Source organism: Vanellus vanellus (genome assembly GCF_965231255.1).
Source record: "Vanellus vanellus genome assembly, chromosome: 1".
NCBI classification, from domain to species: domain Eukaryota; kingdom Metazoa; phylum Chordata; class Aves; order Charadriiformes; family Charadriidae; genus Vanellus; species Vanellus vanellus.
In genome coordinates, this window is record NC_138905.1 from 38917680 (window position 1) to 38944370 (window position 26691).

General features: G+C 40.3%; 1 protein-coding gene across 11 annotated transcripts in view; it reads right to left on the reverse strand.

Annotated features, from left to right (window-relative positions):
• GRIP1 (glutamate receptor interacting protein 1) overlaps positions 1-26691 on the reverse strand; it is a gene marked incomplete at its 5' end in the record, with an annotated part of 345717 nt that overhangs the window by 66011 nt on the left and 253015 nt on the right. For all 11 annotated transcript variants that reach the window (XM_082498468.1, XM_082498476.1, XM_082498474.1 and 8 more), the window contains 5 exons: positions 9174-9319; positions 10706-10781; positions 11635-11718; positions 15224-15369; positions 16315-16450. In XM_082498468.1, the coding sequence (XP_082354594.1) occupies positions 9174-9319; positions 10706-10781; positions 11635-11718; positions 15224-15369; positions 16315-16450 (588 nt within the window). The remainder of the gene's footprint in view (positions 1-9173; positions 9320-10705; positions 10782-11634; positions 11719-15223; positions 15370-16314; positions 16451-26691) is intronic.

Below are 26691 nucleotides of genomic sequence, written 5' to 3' on the forward strand. Positions count from 1 at the left end.
CACGGCACATGCAGAAGATCCTTTAATCTCCAAGAAGCTTAATTATCATCCTCTTTGTAAAACTTTCACACCTGCACTCTGAATTTAAGTACTTCAGCTACCTGCTCAATTTCTTTTTCAGACCACCACAAATCAGGATACTTCATTATCCCTGTTAGTCTGCTGTTGACCAGTACACTATGTAACAGATAAGCCAACTTACTGAAAGATCTCTTGACTAACTTCCAGCTGACCAGAGGTAGGAGCATGTAGAGATAGCAATTCTTTTTCACGCTGCATTTCATGGCATATCTGGATAGCCCTCGTGCAAAGTGTAAAGATTTGATCAATCTTTTTTCCCCACCTTTTACTAAATAGATATGAGGGTTATTTGCTCCTTCCCTCTGCTTACTTGGTGCCCGGGTGGTGGACAGGAGAGGTTATTACAGCACTCTCTGTCTTCCATCATTTGTTTTTAAATACTTACTCAAAGAAGCACAATACAATATTTTTAATAGGCAGAGGCTGCTATCATTTTAGGATCCAAACCCTTGAATTAGCATCTAAAAAATTCAGACCACATGCTTTGTGAGGAGATAGGAGGATAGATTAGGAAGGCTCTACTTTAATGAATGCCCATCATGAAATACATTAGATATTGCAGACTGATTTTTTTGAATTGTACACTACTTAGACTAACAAGTATAGGTTTCACCTTCCTGACAGGTGTTTGAAGACAAATTTGTCCATCACTCTTAGTACCCTGTAAGTAAAACATAGAATATTTTCATATACGAAGTGGAACTTGGAAGATAATACAGACCCCTCCCCCCCTTTCCTAGTTATTTATGGCAATCAAGTTGTATTTTTAGTTTTCTGTTACAGGGACATCTCATTTCACCTTTACAGTTTTTTCTCCTACACAAAGCAATGTTTATTAAGATGCTTTTAATGAGGCCATGGTTTCAAAAGCACTAGAGAGAAATGTTAATTGGACCTGTTAGAGTAATTTGTAACTTATATGGTTCAGCTAAACTCTGCTTATTTCTCTTTAGGGATGATCAAGAAGTTTGTAAAGAAAGAGATATCTGTAAGATTTATGAAATCCTTGTAAAACATGACAACTCCTCCCTTATGTAATCATCTACTAAGTAACATGGTTATCAAACTGTAACAACAAATCACAACCAGGCAAAGAAAAGAAAGTAAAAAAAATCTATAGGGCAAGTATACTTGGGAATCATAGACTTTTCTCTTTAAAACATCTTGATTTTAATTGCTTACAACTTATGACTTGGCCACAGTTCAAACATTTGGTGTTATTTTTTCTTATGATGGTTACCTCTCTCAGGCTGTGTTTTTTTCTTCCCTTACTTAGTTCAGCTGAACCAGGTCAGCTGTGTCTGAGAGCATAATTAGGGAAAACCATACTGTTTTGCCTTCCCCCCCCCCCCCAAATTCTTTGGGCTTTATATTGAAAATTCCTGTTCTCTTTGTGTCTTCATTACCTGACAGATCTGGCACAGAGAATCAAGAGAAGAGCGAGGAGGAGGGGAGAGTAGGACTTTTTGGGCAAGAAGGGGAGGAACTGACGTGAGAAGGTGATTGATCTGAAAAGAAGCTGCAGTACAAGAAACTTGGGCATGGTTTGCTAAGACACAGGGACAGAGAAAGGGCTAAAGAAGGACAGGCATGAAAACTGCAAAAGGCCTTTATGGAGGGAAATCAGCAATGTGAGAGAAATGTGTTGGAAAATTACCTAAGCCTTGCTTGGCAAAAGACAGAAGAAAAAGCTGGGCTGTAAGGAGAGGGATTAGCATGTTGGGGATTTAGGACCTTCTAGAAAAGAAGACTCAAATTAGGTCAGTAAGGAAAGGGAAAATCAAGCAGCTGCTGGGAAAAAATGACAGTAATGCAGCTAGGAACCAGGGTAAGGACAAAGAACAGAGGGAAAAAGCATCACACTTGCATGGAACAGACAGGAAGGAACATGGGATCCTGAATCTTTACAGTTCTCCGCTGTCAGCAAACATCTTTGAAACCCACTGGCCACATGTGTCTCTTGTCTTTTCTGGTCCCCAGGAAACACACATGTACTGTGCTGGACAGCTGGTCTGATCACCCTGTTAACAGGGAGCACACTGGTGGGCTTAATGGTTCTCACTCTTTTGAGGAACTATTCGGGTACAGACGTAATGTCAGATATAAAGTTTTTCCCACAAAGAAGCCTAGGTAATAGTACAGAAAAATGTGTCAACCCTGTTAAGGATGTATGCTCACACAAATATCGGGAAACAACAAATCGACAGTTGCTTACGCAACACAGGGATACCATTCTTTAGACAGAGAAATGCTATTTTCTCACAAGGCCCTGTTCCACACACCTTTCACTACTCAGCAGTGCTCATGATGAAACAAGAGTCCTATCCATAGGACAAAGCACTGAAAGTTTTGAGGGAGCTGGCAGCGAACAAGCTGGGTGGCTGGTGTGTAAAGCGTAATGAGGGAACTGCAAGAAAGAGAAGGTGGTCATGGAACATGGAGGAGACACCTAAGTGCTGCTTTGAAGTACCAGATTCTCGTTCTGTCACAATATCTGTACAGGTTGAAAAGGACATTTAAACTGTATTGGTCACTAATCACAAGCATTTTCTTGTTTCACTATCAGCAGTCAGTAGCAGTATCTCTTGACCACACAAAGTACTGATGAATCAAGAGCTGGGTTTTGATTTTGCCAGCCCAAAATACTGGATTTTTTTTAAAAAAACATAATGCCTATTTACCTTAGGTTTCCATGCTACCTGTTCATGTCAAGAGGTCTTAAAAAGGTATTTATCTTTCTTTTAAAACAGGTAAATAGGGTAGATTAAAGCAGGTAAGCAAGCAGGAATTGATGCCTGCCTGACTGAAATCAACCTTCTTAATAGGCTCATGATGAGACCCAGTGAAGCGAGCATGTCATATTTAGTAGCAGCAGGGAAGATGAAGGGTTAAAAGGAATAACCCTCACTTGCTATTGTAAAAAAGCAGTCCCGAAAGCCAGAAAACTTGATAGCAGAAAAAATCACAAGCCTCAGGCTTCTCTGAAGGGAAAAGCCTCTTCTGGTGCCAAGGATAAGTCATATCCCATCTTTCGCTAGATGAAATCCTAACGAGCTGGCACTGCAGAGGGAGAACTTAGTTGTTGTATACATCCACGCCTGCCTGTCAGTTCATACTAGTGTCCCTGATGCAGGCATCTGGCACTGATAGCAGAAAGCACAAATAGTGTCTTTGATAAACAAGGAACTTGTACAGTAAGATGAGAGACTAATGTGCCATTGCACGTAGATTTAAATCCCTGCTTAGTTTGCGCAACGTGAACGTGAATCGTGCATTGGCCTCCAGAAGAGACAAAAAAATCCCACGTGTTTTACCTAGTGACACACCTGCGAGTGGATATTTCTGGAACTGTTCGAGAGATATGTCGATGTCACCTTCTGCCTTAAGAAAGAGCCAATATATTTGGAACGATATTGGGACACTGAGGTTTTCTCCTTGAGATCTGCATATTGCCTGAAGCACTCAAACTGTGACAGGATTAGGGCCTCAGGAAAAAACCACCAGGAAACTAATAATTGCATTCAGACGAGGATCTGGACAGTGCCTTCCATAAGCCCGTGGTCACATACCAAAGACAGAAAGAAAATTCAAAATGAATAGCTGCATAAAAAGGTTATTATCCCTCCTGTGGGTCTTGTGACTGTATTGCATGCACACCTAGCAGGGCAGAGGCTGAGCAGGCAATCTCAATCCTGACATTTCCCAGCTGACACCCTCAACTTTTTGACTTCAAACATTGTCTTCTAGCATAATTTGTGTACGTGTTTGTGTAGCAGTATTTAAAGTAGAGTAATACTTCAACTAATACAGCTATTGTGACCTTTGCTTTGCACATGAATTTTCATTCAATCTGTCTCTGAAGCAACATAAGAGGGGAAGCGTTCTTTAAAGGTTTAAGTAACTAATTCATATTTAGAATTTCAAGGGATCTAGGTCTGTTGCTCTGTGACAGCCAGGAGACCTGCAGTTGCAGTCAAATGCTAGAGTACGCTACCTATCTGCTCTGTCAAAGACTTGTAGGACACAAAGGAAATGTTAATTTTAAGTTTATAAAGAAACAGAAAGAAAAAGGCTGTGTGGAGTCCTACAGGCTTCCTGACTTTCCTTCAACTTTCAAGGTTTTGCAACATTTATAAGGTTTATGAGGATCTTGAGTCTGTCCTCCTTGGAGTCCCTGGAGCTCCTGTTCCTTGGTCTTGTAAAACCCTTAAACTCTTAAAGGTCTCCACAGCTCTGGATACGCTTGAGTGACACTGCTTTATGAAACTTAAGGGGCAGCCCGTAAATTCTTTTTTCTCCTATATTTCTTGTCTTGCGCAAATTACTGGAAGTCTACACTGGATCACAGGTTACCTCACCTGATGTTTAAACTATGCAAGCTTTCTTTCCCTAGTGCTCTTCTCGTCAGGCAGGATTACTGAAGTGTGAGGTAGATTTCTTTAAACGTACTCTCATAAAATTGTTATGGCCTTTTGTTTTGTTTTCTTTTTTTTTTTTTTTTTGAATGGGTGAATTTAAAGGGGCAAAAGGCTTGGACAGCGTTTGTTGAACCGTTGTCAGATTTACTAGCAAATGATTGCATGAGTAATTCCCTTTCTAGAAAGTTGGATTAGTGGAAAGTGTCGAGTTCGGGAAATTGAGGGTGTTGCTCTAGCTAAAGTTGACTGGTTCTATGTCATGGTGACTCTGGTAGCTTGGGAGTAAAAAGCCGACCATATCTGTTTTGCAGAGAACCATTACAGAGTGCCACATTCCAGCAAATCTATTCTGGCTCAAATAAGTGCCGGAACTGTTAAAGAAGCTAGAGGAACATATGGGATCTGAATGTGCAATATGTTCCTTCATTCCTGAAGATCACGGAGTGGTTTGAACTAAGAAACACCCAGTGAAGACATGAGAGAGAGAGATGTTGTGTCTCTCAGGTGCAAAGAGCTAACAAAAGCTTACTTTTTTGCCAAAGTCCTGGCAATAGCTAACAGTTTTAACTACAGTATCCTTGATTCAAAGATTACCTCAGCAAGAACACCCAAGATTTAATAAGTAGACTGCTCAAAAGCTCAGCATCAGCAATTTATGAACTACAGTTACATAAAAATGTTACGGGCCAGAATTTAAACTCAAGATAGTCATTACCTTTGAACTTTTCTGAATGCTCCTTTTCAGAGTAAATACAGAAGATTACCCAAGCGGATGCAACCCCAATTACAGAGACAACACAGAGCCCAGCAGCATCATGGCAGATTTTAGAAAACCTGAAGGGAAACTGCATCTGCTCAGCTTCCAACTAAATGTAGTGATAAACTTTTATTTCTTGTTTTAGACAGGGGCAGTGTGAATCTCTGTTTGCAGCTTGTTATTAGCATTGCATTCTAATTTTCATTCTCACTCTAACTGAGGATGCCTGACCTATAGCTTTCAAGCTGTGAGCAGCTCGTTAGGACACTTCACCCAGACCACTGCCAAACAGTAAGAACTTCAGTCTTCCCAACCCAAGTTTATAGCTTGGAATTAATATTTCCCATTTGGTTGCCACAGGAAAAGATTCAGGCTGCAAAATTATTTTGGCGGTGGCAGCAAGTCACTGCTAGCCACCACCCTGCCTCTACTCCTTCCCCTCCACAACACGAGGGGCACAGGTGTAGCCATATGGCACAGAGAGCTGCAATATTCAGACCGCTCCCACCACCGCATGAAAACAGGTGATCCACATGACCACAAAGGTTAGATTCTTTAGGTGTAAGGATTAAAAAGAAAAGTGATAAAGCCCAAAATGTATGCGTTGCTTCCACACAGTTGTGTGTAGGACAAGTCAGCAAATCCATCTCCTCTGCAAACAATGAAGCGCAGCATTATTAAAGCCTCAAAAAATTAAAAGATGCAGGTAGTTTCCTCTAAAGTGAACAAGGAATACAATCAACCACACTGCTTCATGATCGGAGAAGGTATTTCGGAAAACAGAAAGACGTTTGGAAGACTGCTACCTCCACAACTTTGAACGTAACTTCTATCAGGTTATAAAGTATTTTCTCAGAGGTTATGTTTTCCTATTTTCTTCTTCCATTACCCTGGTATTTCGAATCTCTTACTATTTCAAAGTGTCTTTGGAACTGTACAACAGAACACTCCACACACCGACCTGGAAACATTTTCAGCAGGAAAAAAGAACCCAAAACAAACCCAACAAGCTAACAACATCTCTTCCAAGAAGCTGAATTGCTGAACTGACAAGTTTATTTCCTAGAACCCAGCTGAGCAGGATATTTCAGGATGTCTTTAAGCAAGCACAAGTGTAGCCCCAGAGAGTTCAATGGGACCAGCCACATCTTCTACATTATATACACACTTAATTACCTTGCACAGAACCCCTTGATGCATTTTTTACTCCAGTTTGTCTAGGTTCCAGAAACAATAAAACATACAAGCTTCCCAGGTGACCTCTTGAAGACTTCAGGAGAAGGAACTAAACTTCGAGAAATATAGCACCTTTGAAACAGCTTATGCTTACAGGAGTATAAAAAGTCAGTTACACGCTACAGGACTGTAGCAGAAAAATAGTTCAGGATTATTTTCCTCATCTGGTGTAACCTTTTCAAATCAAGTTCCAATTTCATGCTATCAGGATATATTTTATGGCTCTTTCCAGTTCTGGCCACGTGGAATGAGACTTTACAGGATATAACTATCTGCTAACAGAAGAGAAGATATTAAAGCAAGTAATGGTGCAATTATATCTCTAGGAGTAAGACATTGTACCAAAAGTTTATACCGGGAGGACCCTATAGAATGCACCAGACTTTTGTATAACTTTTGGATTTCTGCCCCCTCTCAGCAGGCTAACCTACTAAACTAGTTTCAAGCATCAGTTGTTGATAAGCCACCTTACCCAAAGCTCTTCCTCTTGTTTTAGCCTATTTTCGTATTCACACCAACAGTTAGGTGGCATTACAAATAGCTTGTCTTGTAGGTAACATAAGAATTGGGGAACAGAGTGACATTTCTGTAATTCTTAAATTTCTCTTCATGGCTCATATCCTCCCTTTTATGTCACTCCCAGCTTTGACTTTACTGCTCTTGAGCAGAAGTAAGTGAAGATTCAAATCAGCACTGTTTTTCTGGGCCAGGAATCAATGGATTAGGATGAGTGAATTCAGCCTTTGCACCATTGTCATAACATAACTGCAAAAAGCAAAGAAAGCTTCCCAACAAAATTTTTCACACTGCTGCCGGAAAACTATGCAGGGCATGCAAATTGGAAAAAAATCAAAACCCACCAGGGGCTAGGTAAAATCTAACAAAATCATAATGCCTTGGAAAGATAGCCTGCGGGATCTCTCCTTATTTCTTCTTGGAGACACTGCAGGACCACCATCCCATACATTTTCCAGTGTTTGATTCCCTTTTGCTTCCTTCTTTCTGACTCCACAAGTTTCGGGTTCTTCTACCTCCTTAAGTTTCCATAGGGATAACACATTCATTACCAGGAAGGCAGGAACAATAAATCCAGATCTGCTACTGAGGACAAAAGGGAGATAGCAGAGTTTATTCAGAGAGAGAATGATATGAAAAGACCGACTGGTAGGTACTGCCTGTACAGCTATAAGCCTGCAATTTCCAACTAAGATCTGTATTCTCCTACACTGAGCTCTATCCAGGTAATACTGAAAAGAAGGTTCCTGCCTTGAACAACCTGCAATTTAGAGCACAACAGAGCTTCTTATCATGTGGTCCTGTCCTCACACAAACCTACAAAGATTTCTAACAGATCCTCAGTGAAATTAAGGCTGATGCCCTCCCTGGGGTATACAGGAGAATGGGGATGGGAGTTTTCTCTGAAATGAAAGCCTCACTGGGAACCTAGTCTGTCTAAAGCCAGAGGTGCTCTTTTCAATGAGATCTTGCTCTTAGAGGATATGGAGTATAAAGAATCTGGTTTGAACTGTGATGATAGGGTTTGGTCATCAGTCATCTTCCAAAGAAAAAGAACTAAATGAAAACACCTAAATTCTAGTTCTCTTCAGGTTACGAGATCACTTCCGCTTCCACTTTCTACACGGGCAGTTCCTGCCCAGATGCTGAGCTGTCTCCACCTTTGTGGAAATGAATCTTGCACGACTGTCCAGCAGGCCTGCCAGACACCATGCAAACCTGTCACTCCATTCTTGATAGTTAAGTAATCAGATATATATATTTTAATTAAAAAAATATATATCTGTATCTTGGAGAAGAAAAAAGAGGGCTGTTCCAGAATAAACAAATATCTGACATTATTCTTCTAAGCATTAATCTTTTCCAAGGCTTTGAAGTTTGACAGTGCTATTTCACAAATTCCTGTGAGGCTGCTTTACTGCTAGGCTAGAAATCTGACTGTGCAACTGAGGAGGAAAAGAAGAGAATGATCCTCATACAGAGAAGAAATATTTTAGTCTGACTGGTGAGTGTTTCTGTTTCTTGCTGCCATGAATTTTCTGTATCTTGCAAAACCGGAGGGGATATGACAATTTCCAAAACAAATGGTAATAACTCAATCCCAAATCTTTTGTGAAAAAATATCTGCTCTCCTTGACTTTCCAAAAAACCTCCCATATTTTCAGTGAGTTCAATCAAAGTTTGTATAAAGTGTAAGCTCATTTTTCAAGCCATGATTTGCCACCTCTGCATTTCTTAACAAATTTTCTCTTCCCCGTTCTTTTCTATGCGGCAGTTTTGTGACTTTTTAGTAATATTTTGGCTGTCTAGCAGCACTGGCAAAAGGCAAAAGAATTCCTGTTAGAGCAAGTAACCCCTGCTTTCATGTGACATAGAAATGCTTACACTTCATTAACCTTTATTATAAACTAGTCACTGGAAAAGTTACTTTGCTAGAATCCACACTATGGTTTCACTCTACAAACCATGAAATGTCAGAATGCTAAATTACAGTAAAATACCGCTCACCTCCTTATGAACCCAAGATTAATGATACGGTGCGGAAGGGAACAGCAGCGCTACTAGAAGCATAACAGGTCACGATCACTTCTAAAATAGCTCATCAAGAACAGGCAGCAAAACATCACAGATGGTTCCAAAAACTAAAACCCCACTTCTCAACCTACCCATCACTGAGACATCATATTCAACCAGCAGAGTCGCCTCCTGTCCGCATTGTTTGAGAATACTCATGGCTTCAGCATGTGTCGTTCCGAGCAGTCGGATCCCATCAACACTCAGCAGCCTGTCCCCGGGTTTGATTGTGCCTTCTCTGAAGGGAGATTAAAGGAATGATCTTCATTAATAGAAGATAAATTGATTTGGAGATAATACCATTTTTATGCAGAGTGTTTCTCTTGCACCCTCTCTGACATCCATCCCTCTTGCCTTAACACTTAACATTTACTTTGACAGTGAGAACGTTCAGAGGGAGCAATGGAAAGGAAATTGCTTTAATTGGAAAGTCAGCGACTGGAACACAGCTTAACACATAGCTAAATAATCAAGTCATGTTAAATTGCAACTTAGTATAGCTTCTGCTTCAACATATGCTTTCTTTCTGCCTTGTCCACACAACTCCTCTTTCATACATACAAAACCACCTCCTCCCCTGATATTTTCTTAAAAATAAATACGAGGTGCAAACACGTGGGTGAAGAAACGGATTGCAAAATATGAATGCTCATTTACTGATTTTCTGCAAAAATACCCCTTACATGGATAATGCCATTTTTCTTTTCTTCCTACCTAAAAATAATTTGGCTATAAATGTATACTGTCTCCCAGGCATGTCTCATAATGTATTCAGAATTATAATAGAAAATGAAGTACTAACATTGTCAGCTCAAGAATTGGGGATAAAAACAAGGAAGCAAGGGGATGAGGGTGGGAAGAATGGGAGGGACAAAAGACAAAAGCTCTCTTGAAACGTTTGCTTCTCAATTAATGTTTCCAAGGTCAAAAATGTCAACGTAGGCTACAGAAAATCAGCTTTAAAGAATCTACTTTAAAGAAATTGCTCTTTAAGTTTCTTCAATGGTTTAAGGATACAAATGCCATTTTTTAAAATATAATTCATACATATAAATAAAGTGAATATTCTTTTTTTATATAGATAGAAGATGGTATCACATACAAATACGTTCACTGGGCCCAAACATAAATCTGTACTCAGAAGCTGTCCAGGTGAAGTTATGTGTGAACTCATATGCAGGTCTGTACAAACATCTTAAAAGAATAATGCAACAGCACCCAAACACATGACAGGATTCTTCTGAAGTGCAAGAGAAAAAGATTGTGGTTTGAGAATATAAAAAGCACAATTAAGAGCGACACCAGTTGTCTGAAGGCTGAAAAAAATGTGCTCTGACCTAATGCAGGCATTTGTTCTAATTATTTTAGATTGATTTTGGTAGAGTTTAATGGGAAAGTCTTGAAACGTGCGACATACTAAATTAAAGTTCACACACACCAGGATGTGCCGAGCCTCTGTGGGTGCCTATTACTTTATTATTATTACAATTAATGCATAAACCATGAATTTCAAAGGAACAGGTTTGAATAGATCTACCTCACTCCAAATCCCAACTGCTGTCCCAAATAATTCACCTTTCTCCAATTCTCTTTCACATGCACTCCAGAGAAAGATGAATTGTACCTGTCAGCAGGCCCTCCAGGTCTAACACATGTTATTACAACAGGACGAGATTTATTTCTGTCATCGTGTGCTCCACCTAGAAAGGGAAAAGTGAGAGAAAGAACACGTTCACTTTATGAGCGCCTATTTCCAAAAGGCAAGCCTAAATGTTGCAGCATGCAGACTTACAGATGGGCTAAAAAGATCAAAAAATGGCCAAGCCATTAATAGGAACCGCCACTGAATTTTATCTTAAATAAAATCGACCTACTGTCTGGTATACATGATTCTTTATAAAATATTTCTACAGAGTGACTCTTAATAAATGTATGTTCTTTCCTTCGAACCTCTACTCTGCAAATCTGATCTCAGTGTGAAAACTTACTGTTCTGCAATGTTAACTGCACAGAGAAAAAAACCATCCATACTTCATGTATACTCAGAATAATGAGTGGCCACTAAAGAATTTATGTATTAAATAAAAAAAACTTTTCCCATGAAGAAACTAATAATTCATCATCAGGGTATACTATTTAACAGGTGCATGTTTTCATCTGTTCTCTCAGTGATAACACTTTTGTTGTGCAATTCAGACTATCAGCACAATGAATCAGATTTCGTACCTAATTTATACAAATACTATATGTTAATATTTTTTAAGAACTACAATCTTCCTGCTGATTTCAGTGGTAGCAGAATCTGGTCTTATGTCAAACGAAGTTTGTCATGTTCTTGGCATAGTTGATTAATTATTGTTCGTCCATAAACAAAAATTAGAGCAGTTCATAAAAGCAGTACATGAATGTACGGAAAAAGTAATACATAAATCACAGAGATTTTTACAAAATGTAATGCATAAATATTTAAATGATTTCTTATCTCCATAAAAACTTATAGCTTTTTTTACTGATTTAGAAACTACAGCCAGTTCAAATTTAATGATAACTCACCTCTTATTACAAATCCAAAAGTGTTTCCCTCTTTATGTAAAGTAACTTCCACAGTTCTAAAGATGAGACCTGATCCTTGTACAGCTGAAAGAAAGAAAAAATAAAAGAAAAAGATTCCAAAACTTAATTATAATTATTTTTCTAATTACACATGCATATTTGCACCTTTTCCAATTTAAGCTAGCTGTTGTGTTTCTGGTCATACAATTGGAAAGACTCCACTACAGAACAGTCAGATTAAAGACCTGTAATTACATACAACTCATCCTCTTTTTGAGAGAATTTTGGGCCAGATATTTTCCAGATTGCCAGTGGTTTGGATAAAGAGCCATAGATGCATATAACAGATGAGGAATTTGAGCCTTACTGTTTAAATTGTGGCATAATTTTCCTTTTTTTATAGTTACAGAAGAGAGCCAGAACAGATGGAAATACACAGTGAGGCATAAAAATGACAAATGAAGTTCTTATAGCTACCTATGGAGTTGGTTATTCATACATGAAAATATTTAGTTGTACTGCTTAAAGTCAAGGCAGCCGAGATTTTTAGGGTGCATCTCTAATCTCAGATTGCTAGATTACGATGACAAAAGGGTTTTGTATCATAAAGATTTGTTATTTTTTTCCATTTTCAAAATGTAGTGTGCTCCCTCATCATTGGTAAGTAAGTGAAAAAATCTCTGACTTCTAGTTGAGTTAGTATTTTCTCTGTAAGCACTAGAGGAGTGTTGCTCAGCTGAGTTAGTAGGTGAGAAGCCTAATGCACAGACCAACACATTTGGGTGTGATAATCCACTTTACAGAATTTCAAACCACCACTGTTAAAAGACCAGCGGGCAGTTTACTATTAGCTTCTACAGGAAAAACTTTGGCAGGGTGTAAGAACGCCTTCTTCTAAAGGGAAAAGGACGCTGGGCAAAATCACACGCACGCACACTTCTCTGCTTCCAGTAAGACACTACAAACAGCACAACACACATGAAGATTAAAAAAACCAACCCCTTCTATAAAATAAATGCTCTGTGAACAGCAGAACTAATGAAAACTTATGTCGTTTAATGCTCCTGCCTTCAATAATCAGAGTTTCCCCATCCCCAGTTAGGATACTCTGAGGGGGCAATGGACAGCACAGGCTGCACAGCTGGGGAGATACGTGCTGCTGGCCATGAAAGGCACCAGACACTGAGTGGTGCCCCCTCAGTGCTGCATGCCTCTCTCTCTGCGGACTCCCCTGCTTGGGGACTCGCTCAAGCGTCTATTTCCATGAAACATACTGTAATGTACTTTTTTGGGGGGAGTCTTTCAATCCCTTATTAAAAAAGTTACTGCAGGGAGCCAGAAGAACCACATAAACCACATAAATCTCATTTCCGTAGGAAAACAGGTGAAAGATGGCCCTCCAAAGCATTGCTCTGTATTGCAGTAATTCCTGCTACAGCCTGAAGATCAGGACCGTGTCACTCAAGTCCATGCCCTTGCTTCCTTTTCAGCTAGAAACGTTTTACTGCCCGAAAAGGAACGAATTACAGGGAGAAGACGACAACTCTTGCCTTCAATCCTATCAACAGAAAGTGGCCCCGTGTGTAGCTCAAGCGGAATCCACGCTTCCTAATCTGCTTGGTGTGGCCCGTAACCTCCACTGGGGACAAGCAAAACTTGCAGTTCAGCAGCGAGCAATGGCACGCAGTCCTTCCCCTTGGGCAACAACCACTCAGGTGGCTCTCCTTCCACCCCAGCCTCGGCCTGGGAGGGGAAAGAAGTCCTTAACCTTTAGCAACAACAAAAGGCAGATGCAAAGCAGGCATGGCTCATGTTCCAGTTTAAAATGTTGAGGTGGCTCATCCTGAAAATAGCAGCTGGATGCTCCCGCTGTGAACACTGCCAGACAGGGAAGGAAACACTAGGGAGAGTGGGATTACTGGTGCTCAGCCAGATTTAGTTCATCGTTATTAAAGTACTGACAGTTCCCCACTCTGAAACCATGACAGTCCTCTCTCTGAGGGGGTAACCATGAGAACAACAGTAGAATTTCATTATGTATGGGGCAGGGAAGAAGGTGCCAGGACTTTACCATGTGATCTACTGGAAAACTTCTGCGTATAATGATGACACTTTGTCTACCTTGTTCACTAAAAGTTAATGGGAACAGCTAGACTGCTAAATATCTTCAACTTTGTTAGCTATGATTGTATGAAGAGGTCAGAAATTCCAAGGACTTAAAGAAAAAGCTATGATTGCTACTGTAATTTAGTACGTCAAAATCCTGTTTCAGTGGACAGGAGTGGCACATAGGCCAAAAGCAGGTGAAACTGCAGGAAGCCCACTTGAATAAGTGCAAAACAAATAATGCTCGTAAAACAATTGCATTTTCAGCAAAATAATTCTGAGCTCAGATGACTTCATTAACTCAAATACTGTGTTTCTGAACACAAGGTTCCCTTGCCACAAGCGAACACTAATCAACAGAGAACATTCAAAACATATTAAGGTGGTTGTCAGGAGGTCATAAAAACAACCAAATATGTAATTAGACTAACTCTCCAGCTGCTAGAAAGCAGCGGGGAGTTCATCCGTTTCTGAGCACCAAAGAGAGTGATGGATTTTTTGGCTTCTATTGCAAGGAAAGTCTTCATTTAAGGAGACAAGAGCTTCTTAGTTAGCTCTGCAGACTTTTTCTGGCCAAACACCAGGAAACCACATTTCCTCCCCTCCAGTGAGCAGCATGAAGAAGCACACAGTCTTTCAAAGGTGTGACTGGTGCAGCCCCCTTGGTGCCAGACAACCACCTGCCACTTGCTCCTCTACTTTAGGTCCCAGGTTTCCAACTCACCATTTCTCTAGCTTTCACTTCATACCTGATAGCCTCAATTCCCACTGATTTTCTCCTACAGACATACAGTCACTGATATAAGCACAAAAAGAAAGAGCAAAGGAGAGGCAAGGAAAACGCTCAGTAGCACTCTGTGACTTTGGTGTCAGCATAAACTTGTATTTTGAAGACAATCCTGCTCAGTGAGAAGCCCTTGTTTCAGTCACACAATTCTTGCAGGTTTATGTATCCCCATGGCCTACCCCACTGGGTCTTCTGCTCTAGAAACTAGATATTGCCTAAAAGTGATGCCAGAAAAGAGTGGAAAAGTCCCGAAGTATGTTGTTTATCTGGGAGAGAGGGAGGGTGCTGCAGGTGGAGAGAAGGAACGAAAAGGCAGAGGTATAACTCACAGATATTCATTGGTCTCATCTCAGAAGATCTTACTGTAAAAAGAAGGATTCTCTTACCCTGGAATCTATCTCATCTAATTCCCAGTATTCAAAGCGGTAAACAAACAAATAAGAAAAAAATAGCGGAGGTTGACAACTCTGCTCTGGTTTTGGTGGGATTTATGCTCCTAAAACGCTTGAGCATCTCTGAGAGCATCCCCCTGTACTGCCAGTTCTTTTGTACCGCTTGCACACTCTGCGATAAACCCGAGGAAAAAATTGTAAGAAAACAACCAGTACCAAAAATGAAGATCCCCAACCATGTCCATCTCACTGCTGACATGGCTGCTATTCTGCATAGGTTTCAGTTTGCTCTGCTATTACTTACAGACTGGAGGCAGCTCATACTCCACTTCTAAAACAACCCTCTCGCCAACATTCTTGAGCAGGCTGATGATCTCATCGTGGCGAAATTTGGTCAGGTTGATTCCATTCACAGATTTGATGTAGTCCCCTACATCCAGCTGGTCACTCCTAGGAAAAAGTACATATTCCTTTTGTTAAAGACAGATCTGCTGGAGCAAATTAAATCCTTTAAGTTACTATTTAGTGATGGTAAGAAATAATTTTTTTCATTCATCTAGATTAAAACAAGTTCATCCGTCAAACAGAAAGTGGCATTTTAAGATCTTAATCTAGCCTAGCTTGTTAAATATTAAAAGAAGAACATTGTTGCATTATTAATTTTGGATGTACAAAACCAGCTGTACGATAAATGAGTTGAATGACTTGACTGGTTTGGGCATAGGACCCAGGAAAACGTCTTCTTCATGTCCCCATCTTTCTCTCTTTCTTTGGCAAGCATCCAAAACTATTTTTTTTGGACAATAGTTGCCTTCACAGCTAACATCACAGCTACAGGACATAGGCCACAGCCCAAAAGCATATGTTCTGCTCAGTTACTTGGAATGATTTAGCTTAACCTTTATCTTTTGACTTGTTTCACCCATGAATAACAGCTTTTTTTGTCACCACTGTAGTAGTAAGCAAGTAGCTATGACTTTAGACTCTTTTATTCTGAAAACCAGCTGATGAACAGGTTTTTTGCAAATTAAATTTTGGTAGTACTATGGTTCGGTTTTCCATTTTATTTTTTCCCATCAGTATTTTATGCTGCTTCTCTCAAATTTTTGTTCAAGGACAAGAAAATAGAAAATGAAATGCATATAATTTAGAAGAAACTTAATTAGTCTTATGACAACATTCAAATATCTCATTGGTATTTCCAGTTTTTGTCAAAGTAGCCTTGAGGGAAGAGGGGGACCAGCTGTTGCCGTTTCTCTTGGAGCTTCTCCAGCCTGATGGGCTGCCATTATAGATGCGTCTAGTCACATATTTGTTAGTGACCTTTCTGATGCGGTACGTTTTTCTGAAGCAATCACATCTTATAATGCATTTTGTGGCTTGAGATGTGGTTACCTAGCAGCGATTCCTCCTTGACGAAGGTTAGATACTCTTGGTTTCCCATCCTTGTCGATTCCACCCGATACTGTAAGCCCTAGGGTGGTGCCTTCTTTTTTCATTAATTCAACTATTGTTGAGCCCTTGAATTCCTCTGTTGAAAGAAAATTATTGGCATTATTAAAATTTAAGTGATAACACAGATGTTGCCTTTCTAAAATGTCACCTACTTCCCAAGAAAATCATCGTGTATGTTAATAAGAAATAACGCGTACATCTGGAGATCCTTTATGTTACAATTCACAAGTTCTGCCCACAAGGCTCTGCATATAGATAAATCTGAGACATATGTTCTGTAAAAGGTTATTAAAAACTACACCAATATGCTAGTACACTATATAGAGCCAATAAATACAAAGTCTGGCAACACTTACAACTAAAAGTAGTTGTTTCGCATTTTTAAAAACTGTCTTTTCATTTTCTGCTTTCTCCCTCTGACCTTTATGTTTTATAAAGTACTTCAACTGATTAAACAGTAGGGTAAAAGACACAATGATATAACAGTACTAGAAAATTTTAGGTTCAGACTCACTTTGAGGCCACTAGTGTTAATCAAAACAATTGCATATAACAAGAATCCAGATGGAGATCAAATACATTAGATCTTAACAGCTTTATTCCTTATTCTTACACAAGTATATCTCCACTGTAACTCTCTGAAATCTCTGCAGAACAGGTATAAAGTAAGTGAAGGGCTTTCATAGTCATAAGTGTATATAAAATTTCCCTCATATGCTGCCTGGGACACCCTTTTCTGCAGTTTGCCCATTTAGCATTCTCGGAAAATGCCGAGCTAATCCCACAGACCTCAACAAATGCAGGTCACCTGCAACGGAAAGCCTCGAGCTCTTGACAAGAGATGTCCCTACTGCACACGGATGGACAAGGCAATCTACATATGCACAGTTCCAGCACAGCTGCAACTGTTTTGAAAGCCACGAGACAATCTTATCTCACGTCCAGTGTTTCCAGTCAGAGAAGACCCATTAAAACCACCAGCTGCCCGGGTATTTTGGAAAAATGCATGAAGTCCTTAAGATCCACCTAGAAAATGATGAAATCCTGGAAGGATCATCCATCTCTCTGGTCCTTTTCAGCATCAATATGCAGCTTTTAGGTGACTTGGTCAAATACAAACATCATATAAGCATTGCTGTAGTAGCATGAGATACAAAGATTAAAAGCCACCCAAAAAGCAAGCAAGTTCCTTATATACATTCATAAGTTCACCAACAGGTTCTACAATAAGCACTATACAAACAGCAACAAGGCTCTATCAGTACCTTTCCATATGACTGAGAAGATGACTTAATACATCTTCACCTCAAGATGAAGAACAGCTGCCCTGAACGAGAACTGCCAAACTGGAGCGATACAGAGGTAATGGTGGCGGGCAGAGGAGAGCATTCAGAAGAGCCTCCAGCCCTGGTAGAGTATCCTGTAAACCTCGGTAGTACTTCTAACAGGGTTAACTGCCGAACCTTTTGCAGACGTAGTAGCATCATCCTATGCAATGCTTCTGCTCCTTTTAAGGTGGCTGACAGGCTCTTTCCATTCTAGCTGATGATGGCCTCACTTCAGTTATTCACATTTTTACCATTACGCAGCATGACTTAAGTGCTTGGGCAAGAATTCTCCTACGCTTATAAAGCTTCTACTAAGACAAAATTCTGCAGTGTATTCAGTCAGCAGCAGGGGTTGTCAGAAGCAGACAGTAGCATAGCTACCTGGTGCATTCTCCAACTTGGCTGACACCAAACCACCATTTGGAAGCTACTGAGCTTCCACAATGTTTGCTCACATCTGGCTTTTTTGACAGTTCAGAAAGAACAGATGTGATTACCTGCATCTGAACATGTAGACATGTTGCATAGCTGTAGGAGACGCTATGGACCAAAGTGCTGCTTTCAGTTTTATAAAAACCTGCAAGTATTCATAATGATTATAAGAGTTAGTCATGACACTTACTGTCGTGGTTTAGGCCAAATCCACCACTGGGGACCCGAGGGACCCCAGACGGGACCGACAGATGCTCCCCTCTACCCCTCTACAAAGAGAGAGAGGCAGAGGAGGAAAAAGAGACTTAAGAGTTTAGAAGAAACTAAACTACTTTAATGAAATATTAATAATAAAATAAAAAGAAATAATGAAAAATATATACAAAACCGTATCAAGCTCCCGAGATGACAATCACGTCACCGGCTGGCACTGGGGCAGTCCCAGGCTGGACTCAGTGGCGGACGGGAACTGGATTCCGTTCCGTTCCGCAACCAAAAATACTGTACATTTGCACCCATGATGCAACCCCAGGTCCTTTGCCAGTGTGTCACACTTATTCATTCAGGGTTTACTTGATCGTGAGATCTGGAGTCAAAAGGAAAATTCCCCGCTCTCCCTCCTTCCCCCCCCCCCAACCAAATCCTTCTTTTGTACTTCAGTAGTACAATTTGGTTCTCAGGAGCATCTAAGATTTTTTTTTTTTTTTTAACAAATACATTGTGAGAATGCGCATACAGGCAATCAACAATGCATTGCACATGCCTAACCTTTTGCCACACCATAATGCTGCCGTGTGTTTTGATCTTTTATATAGGTTCTGAGTTTGCAATCCAATGCTGGGAAATACTCTGCTGCCTGAAGTGACATGTGGAACAGATGATCCATGCAGCGTTTTAAGCTAGCTAATGACTATACAGTTCCCTGCAACTACTGGCATGGAAAGCAGTGACCAGGCATGTTCCTTCTCACCATCTATTCTGACAAGTTTCTGTAAACCTCTGCCAACAGAACAGGGACCTCTAAACACTCTTCCTTGGTAGGCAGGAGGGAAAGACGCCCCGACACTGTAAGGAAGTGGTGGTGTGAAATATTCATTGCTAACTGACAGATAAGGTCATCTAGGAGTACTCAATCGTTTCATTAGGTTTGCCCCTCAGAAAGATTTTGTAGCTTTTGTTGTACATAATCATAGCAGGAAGAAATTAAACCACCTAAGCTGGTTTTGCTTATAAGAGACCATTATCCCTGGAAGCGCTCTGAACCAGGCCCATTTGATACCTCAGTCTCTCTGCTTTTCATCTTTGCTTTCTTTCTTAAATCACACATGATTACTGTTCTTATAATGCTATATATTACATGTTTACTCATCTCCATTGCTTTGACATTATTATTACAGACTAATCCCACTGGAGTATTATCAAAATGCCCAATATCAGAACAACCCTGGGACTTAATTTCCAATCCCATAAGCAACCGCATGTGTATGCACTACCCCCCAACCAACGCAAGGTCAGTCTCTGTTCTCTAGTTAACACAAAGCTATGTTACTCTTTGTGGGTTAAAAATCAAACTACTTCACGGATCACCTCACTCATAATTCATTACTTATGCCAACCAGCAAATTCCTAATTAGTTAGAAGTCTCTGGGGTCTGTTCTTTCCTACAGGTACTCCCACATTGCTAATAACATTAGCACAGCCAGCATCAGAAAGGAAGGCAAAGAAGTTATTTCCAGATTTCTTATAATTTATGTGTAAAACAGGAATTGAATTTACAAGTCTTTTCCTTAGCGGTAAACTGAATATAGAACATGATCTTAACAAACGTCTTCTTACTCCATAACAGCTTATGAAGTATCAAATATCAGAACACCACTCCTGCAGTACAGCTCTGTGATACGAACCAAATGAATTATTCTAAAATGAAACCGTGTAGAGAAAAGATGGTTCCAAGTCTATAAAAAGCCCAAATCAATACCATTTTACACTTCAGTTGGAGAAATGCACTTGAGAACTTCTTCCCCTCCTACCATTAACAACTCAGGCAGCACTTGGTGAAACACAGCTCACACTGCGTCCTGCCTTCCCCCGGTCTGGGGAGTGTTTCGGGGCTAAGCCAGGATTTCCATCACTCTCTGCTGCTGCAGATGCGATCCTGAGCCCACGCCTGTCTGTGCGGCACCAGTCACCCCACAGCTTTGGGGCATCCCTCTACCTCCGGTACGGGGCACAGGAATCCTGCTGGATACTGGAGATAGCTCAGCAAAGGGAGTGCAAACATGTACACTTGTATACCTGCACACACTTGTACACGCACGCAGACATGAGATGGAAAAGAAAGGTTCTGCTCCAAAAAGCTTTGTTTAGATCTCCAGTCCTGTTAAAGTGGAGAATGCATAGCAGCTGAACTCTAAAGAAAACATTGTGCTGCTGCTGGCAGAACAGGACCTCTGCTCCCTGGCAGAAAAGGACCTGGGGGTGTTGGTGGACAGCCGGCTGAGCATGAGCCAGCAGTGTGCCCAGGCAGCCAAGAAGGCCAACACCATCCTGGCCTGCATCAGGAATAGTGTGGTGAGCCGGACTAGGGAAGTAATCATCCCCCTGTACTCGGCACTGGTGAGGCCTCACCTCGAGTACTGTGTTCAGTTTTGGGCCCCTCACTACAAGAAGGACATTGAGGTGTTGGAGCGTGTCCAGAGAAGGGCTACAAAGCTGGTGAAGGGTCTGGAGGACAAACCTTATGAGGAACGACTGAGGGATCTGGGGTTGTTTAGCCTGGAGAAGAGGAGGCTGAGGGGAGACCTTATCACCCTCTACAACTACCTGAAAGGAGGTTTTAGAGAGATGGGAGCTGACCTCTTCTCCCTGGCGACAAGTGATAGGACAAGAGGAAATGGGTTCAAGTTATGTCAGGGCAGGTTTAGATTGGATATTAGGAAGCATTTTTTCACTGAAAGGGTTATTAAACATTGGAATAAGCTGCCCAGAGAGGTGGTGGATTCACCATCCCTGGAGGTGTTTAAGAAAAGGGTAGATGAGCTGCTTAGAGACATGGTTTAGGAGTGGTGGTGTTTTTATCAGGGTAGGTTAATGGTTGGACTTGATGATCTTAAAGGTCCCTTCCAACCTCACTGATTCTATGATTCTATGATTCCATGCTGTTTTCTTAATTCCTGGTCTGGATGCTTCTCTTAGTATCCAGAGATGCAGCAGCAGATGCTGTGGCAATACCGTAACTGTGTGTGCCTGGCTTGCAGCGGGGTCAGTTGGTGTAACAAGACTAGGATCCGGACTGCAGCCGAGAAGACTGCAGGGATACTCAACATAGCACAAGAAAACTTCAAAGATAAGCAGGTGCTCGAATAGAGGACTGGGTAAATCTTGCTGTAAGAAGATTAATAAATGGAACAACTTGCAGGTAACTAAAATCCAAGAAACACCGTGTCAAATTAATTTTTCTTCAAGGAAAACAGTATCATGATAAAGCTTCTAGAATTTTATACATGATCAGGCTTTTTGTAATTTCCTACCTTCTGATGTATGTAAATAACATGTTTTAATGAATAAAAAGAATGGAAAATAAACTGGCTGAATAATTGACAGAAATGAGATTTCTGAACCTGGAATATATTCACTTCTTCAAAAAGAAAATTAAATACTTAGACTACAGAAGTGATCTTTTTTTTTTTTTCACAGAACAACATTTGAAAGCTGAGAGAACTCTTAATCGGAAGTTTTATCATCTATTTTCCATATTCCTACAATTTTATATCTTAATTTACATATTAAAGTAAAACTGAAAAAGATTTGCCTTCGTTCCAGATATTGAGTGTCTTTTCCATCCCTTCTGTGAAAATTTCATTTTAAAATCCAAGAAAACGCCAAAAATCTATACAATCAGGTCAAATGCTTGCATCCTCTACCTAAGTAGTGAATGAGTTTGTTCAGTGCAGCCGGGACAGGGCATAAATGGAACTTAAAAATAAAAAAATACTTGCTGTTATTGATCGTTTCCTACCAAATGACATACATAATCAATAAGTAAGTAATTGGTAAGTCTGTTGAAAATACAGTCAATGCTGTCCTTGTATGGATTTTCCCTGTATGTCAGCAGAAATTCTGCAGAGGAAACATTTTGCTTTACATCCCAGTAGGCATCTCACGGCTTAATAAGAAATCACATAAAGATAAAGTCAATTCTTAAGAAACAGATAGCAGTTTGTTATACTGGGGACATCACATCTACTCCATGTTTCAAGTCCTGTGGGTATGTGTATTTCTCTGAGTGTGACAAGAGGGATGTCAAGAGATGATGAACACTCCATTCCTTGTTGCCCTTTTCCTGACTGGCTGTCACCAACTCCTAAAACACCTAAATTTTTTATTAAAAATGAGCAAAAACCCCCATATCAGTGAAGAGAATCTGAAAACATGAAGCTGACCTTAACCTACTCTGTGCTGTCTCCTCCAGCCTGTGGAGGGACAACAGCCAAACCAGTCCTAGTTCAAAACCCAGCAACCCACAGCAGAAGACAAACTGGTATGAGCACATCTACAAGGCACAACGCACTGAAGTTACCAACAGGACTGTAAATTTAAAACAACGTCCATGCAGGAGGATGCCTTGGGTCGGTGGCCAGGCTAACATGACTCTGACAACTTGGATAAATGTTGTACAGGTGAAATGTTTTACCATTTTCAGTGAAAGCAAGGGAGATGGATAAGGCTTAGGCACTTGCAAAAAAATCCTTCAAATAGACTCAGTTTATACTGACAGCTATATTGGTTGTGTATAGGGCATTAGACAATCCTTTTTTTTTTTTTTTTTTCAGCTGTTAAGAGCACTACGAGATTACTTTGCCACTGCAGAAATATTCTCTAAAATACAAATACCTTCCACCAGCACTTATAAACTGAAGAAAGTCTGACTGTTGCCTGGCCTAGGCACGACATAGAAAAGCAAATAATGATATTTTATAACAAAACACAGGCCGTGATATACAGGCCGTGATCACATAACCCCCTGAAAACACCAGGCCCGCAGGACATGGCAGTGCAGCTCACATCTGGGTTCATTGGCTTTCCACCTAAAAAGAGCTTAGTCTTATGCTCTTTGTTTTTTGGTATGTTTTTTATATTTTAAGGCACAGAAACGGATATCTTGGCAGCCAACTCTCTCTAAATCAAAACTGAGGCATACAACAGGGGTGGTCTTCAATTTAGCGTCAAACACAAGCATTACATTTGAAACTATAACTAAAAGATTAGAAATTAATATAAATATCCCAAACGTGAAATCAAATAACCACCAACTGAAAGCCAGTAACAGACCAAAAGGGCCTCTTCCTCCTTAATGACAAGAACCTCATCAATTTCTTAGCAGAAGAGTATAGGATGAAACACCTGATATATGACACACTTATCGATACACACCACAGTAACTTCAGTAATTACATTTCAGGAATGAAATGGTTTGCAGGACTGTACGAATAAGACCCTTTCTACAAAAACAATGGCTCTTTGTGAGTGTGATAGGGAAAAATCCACAATCAGCTGTTGAAGAACTGCATTTCATTTTTTATGGTGACCAGAGTTAAATCATTATTACCTTCCAAAGGCTTAACATCATCAATTTGCATCCATCCTGCAGACTCCAGCGCAGTTATAACAAACTCTCCCCGGTGCCTCTGCAGCAGCAGCACAGCCATGCTACCAATGGCACATGTTCAAGAGCCAACATCCCGCTGGTGTCTGAATCTACCCCTCATAGACAGGAGTGGTAGAAAACATTTGCCAGAAAATGCAAAAATGGCATGGCATGGTGTAAAATCAGTTTTCACAGGGAAGCAGCTTCATACAGCAATGATAAGAATGATCTCTGTAGAGCAAACCTACAAAGCACGGTACCATATGAGGATGCAAAAAAGGCTGCCTTGAACTTAAGAGGGAAAGGCGGTCCATGTTGTGTAAGAAGCAGACAGGTGGGAGCTGGATGGCTGTGTGGCTAGAAGCTTCTCCAAGCAAGACAAGCGTGGGTGAGGGAACAACAGGCTTTTTGGTCCTCTAGATAGTCCTGCTCGCAGAAATTCCATAATGAAACGGAGTTTTCCAACATGGTTTTTTGTTCACAATTGGGTTGCACAACAATGCCAGAAAACAACAAAACAAGAATACATATTGAGACTCAAAATACTCCCAAACGTTCCAAGTACTAGCAGCCTAAAATTATTCATGATGCTGCTTTGACAGATACTGTGCATTCAAAGACATCGACTTGAGTTATCTCAAAACAGATGATGGCATCTGATTCTTCTAAGGGCTGTTGCTACTAGTAATTTTTGTCAGCGACCACTTCTGAATTCTTCTCTCTGTAGTTTGTTTTTCACCCTACATCAAGGACCGAAACTATTAGGCCACACAGAACAACAATAAGCCCTTCCCTCTCTACATTTTCTTGGGATGGCTGGTGACAAGGCTTATGGAGGAATAAAATGAACGCAAATAGTAAGGAGATATCTGAAAATTATTTTTTTTTTCATTCCATCTAGTTTTGGACTGTATGGGAGAACCCAATGGCAGGGAAGGGCAAAATCACAGCCACTGAGAAAATGTTTAAAAATGCCATGCCATTTGGAGGGTTCTTGTTTTTAAGGTATTTTTCTGCCATTTTTTGCTCATATGCTCCCTGTTTTCTTAATTTGTGTAATGTCCATAAAGGTGCAACGTAATACAATGCAGAACATCTGTGTAGAAGGAAATTGAAAACATACAAGTTTTATAGTCCCCTATTATAGGTAAAGAATCAAATTACAAGCTTGAATTCCTGTAAGTATATTGAAGAACAATCAACATACTTTAATTAAAATGGATTTAGAAAGTAAGATATGTTTCAAGTTTAAGTGTCAAAAATAATAGAATTACTATTCAAAATCCCTGAGCAAATCTTGGCAGAGAAATTCAATTAGAGGAAAAATTATTAACAAAATTATAAAAGATTAAAACATCTGGCTTCAGTAAATATGAATACTTTAATATATTACTGTAAGAAGCTGCAGATTTAGTGGAATCACAACAACAAAACTTTTATTTTTGCATTATCACCTACAAAGAACATATTTTCATCCCTGATGTGCCACCTTGCAACAGGGCTGGAGCAAAGATGCAGTGTGAACTACAAACTTGCTCAATGATGTAGTCTAGGGAAAGCACATTTATGTCTTGAGCTAGCTGCGAAGATCTAGTGTTTTCATTGATGGCTTTCTTTGGGAGAGTATCTACACTATCCGTTGATGACTACCTGCTTGCTTGAAGATTTGCGATGATTAACTTCCTTATCTTTGGATAAGGATCTGTTCCACCTTGAAGGCACTTGCTAGGTTTCAGTAAGTTCAAGCATTTTTCTGCTTCCACATTATCTGCGGTGGCGGTCAAATTCCTGAACACATGTGGGGCCCAAGGCGGCTCACTAAACTGTCAAGGTGGAGCTTTCTGAAGCAAGGACATTGGAGGGTAGGGCAAAACAAGCACAGTGATGACCGAGTTGATCATATCAACCTTCCCAATCTCTTCAACAGATATTACAGGGCTTTCCAGAGTCCAAACCTCTTTGCTTCCACACAATGACATTTTTTCGCTTGGGTGGGAAATGGGTAGTAGAAAGTACTTTTGAGCTAAAGCTTATACCCATAGTTATCTCAAATTTGTATTTCCCACATCAAACAAGCGTCTCCTTTTGAGAATTTTGCTTCATGCTATAAGCAACCAAGTCTTAAACTCAAGAATGGCTTGTGCATCAGCAGTGCTACCCTGAACACCTCCGCATGTCTCTGTTAAACACTACTGATGAAGAAAGGACAGAGCTCCACAACAACATTAGTCTTCTCTAGATTTCTGTCTGAATTGGATGAAGGATTCAGTTACCCTCCTCCCTTGCTAGTGGAAATCCTGCTGTGCAGAACAGCAGAGAGCACAGAGTTGTATTTTGATTTATAAAACTTCTTCCCATAATTCTGATGGATTCACTTCCAACTTCCTCTCTGTTTCCTTTATTGAGAAATTAGCACCAAGAGAACTCTTGCTAATTAGCATTCATTTGTACTGAGGTGACACTATTCACAATAGCACGCCCTGAATCTTCCAGTTTCTCTGCTTTCTACAGTTACCAAAACGGATCAGGCAGGACTGATTACAGGATTGATTGCACTCGTGCATTTCAAGGCAGGAAGGAACCATTGAGAACAATTCTCTCCCTGATCTCCTGAGTGACACAAACAGAGAAACATGATATAGCGATATCTGCAGCGACAGATTACCTTTTAGAAAGATATCCAATGTGGCTTTGAAAGCATCATGTGATGGAAAATCTGCTATGGATGGAAAATGCGCAGGTAATGTCTATTTGAATGGGGAGTAGGCAAGCCTTCAATCCCAAGATCTTATTATACTACCACCGTCACATTCCGGATCTCCCTGCAGATACAGAACTGTAACCTCTGATCAAATCACCTCTTAATCTTCTTTCCATTTTAGATTAAGAACTGCCTGAATTGCTTAGGTT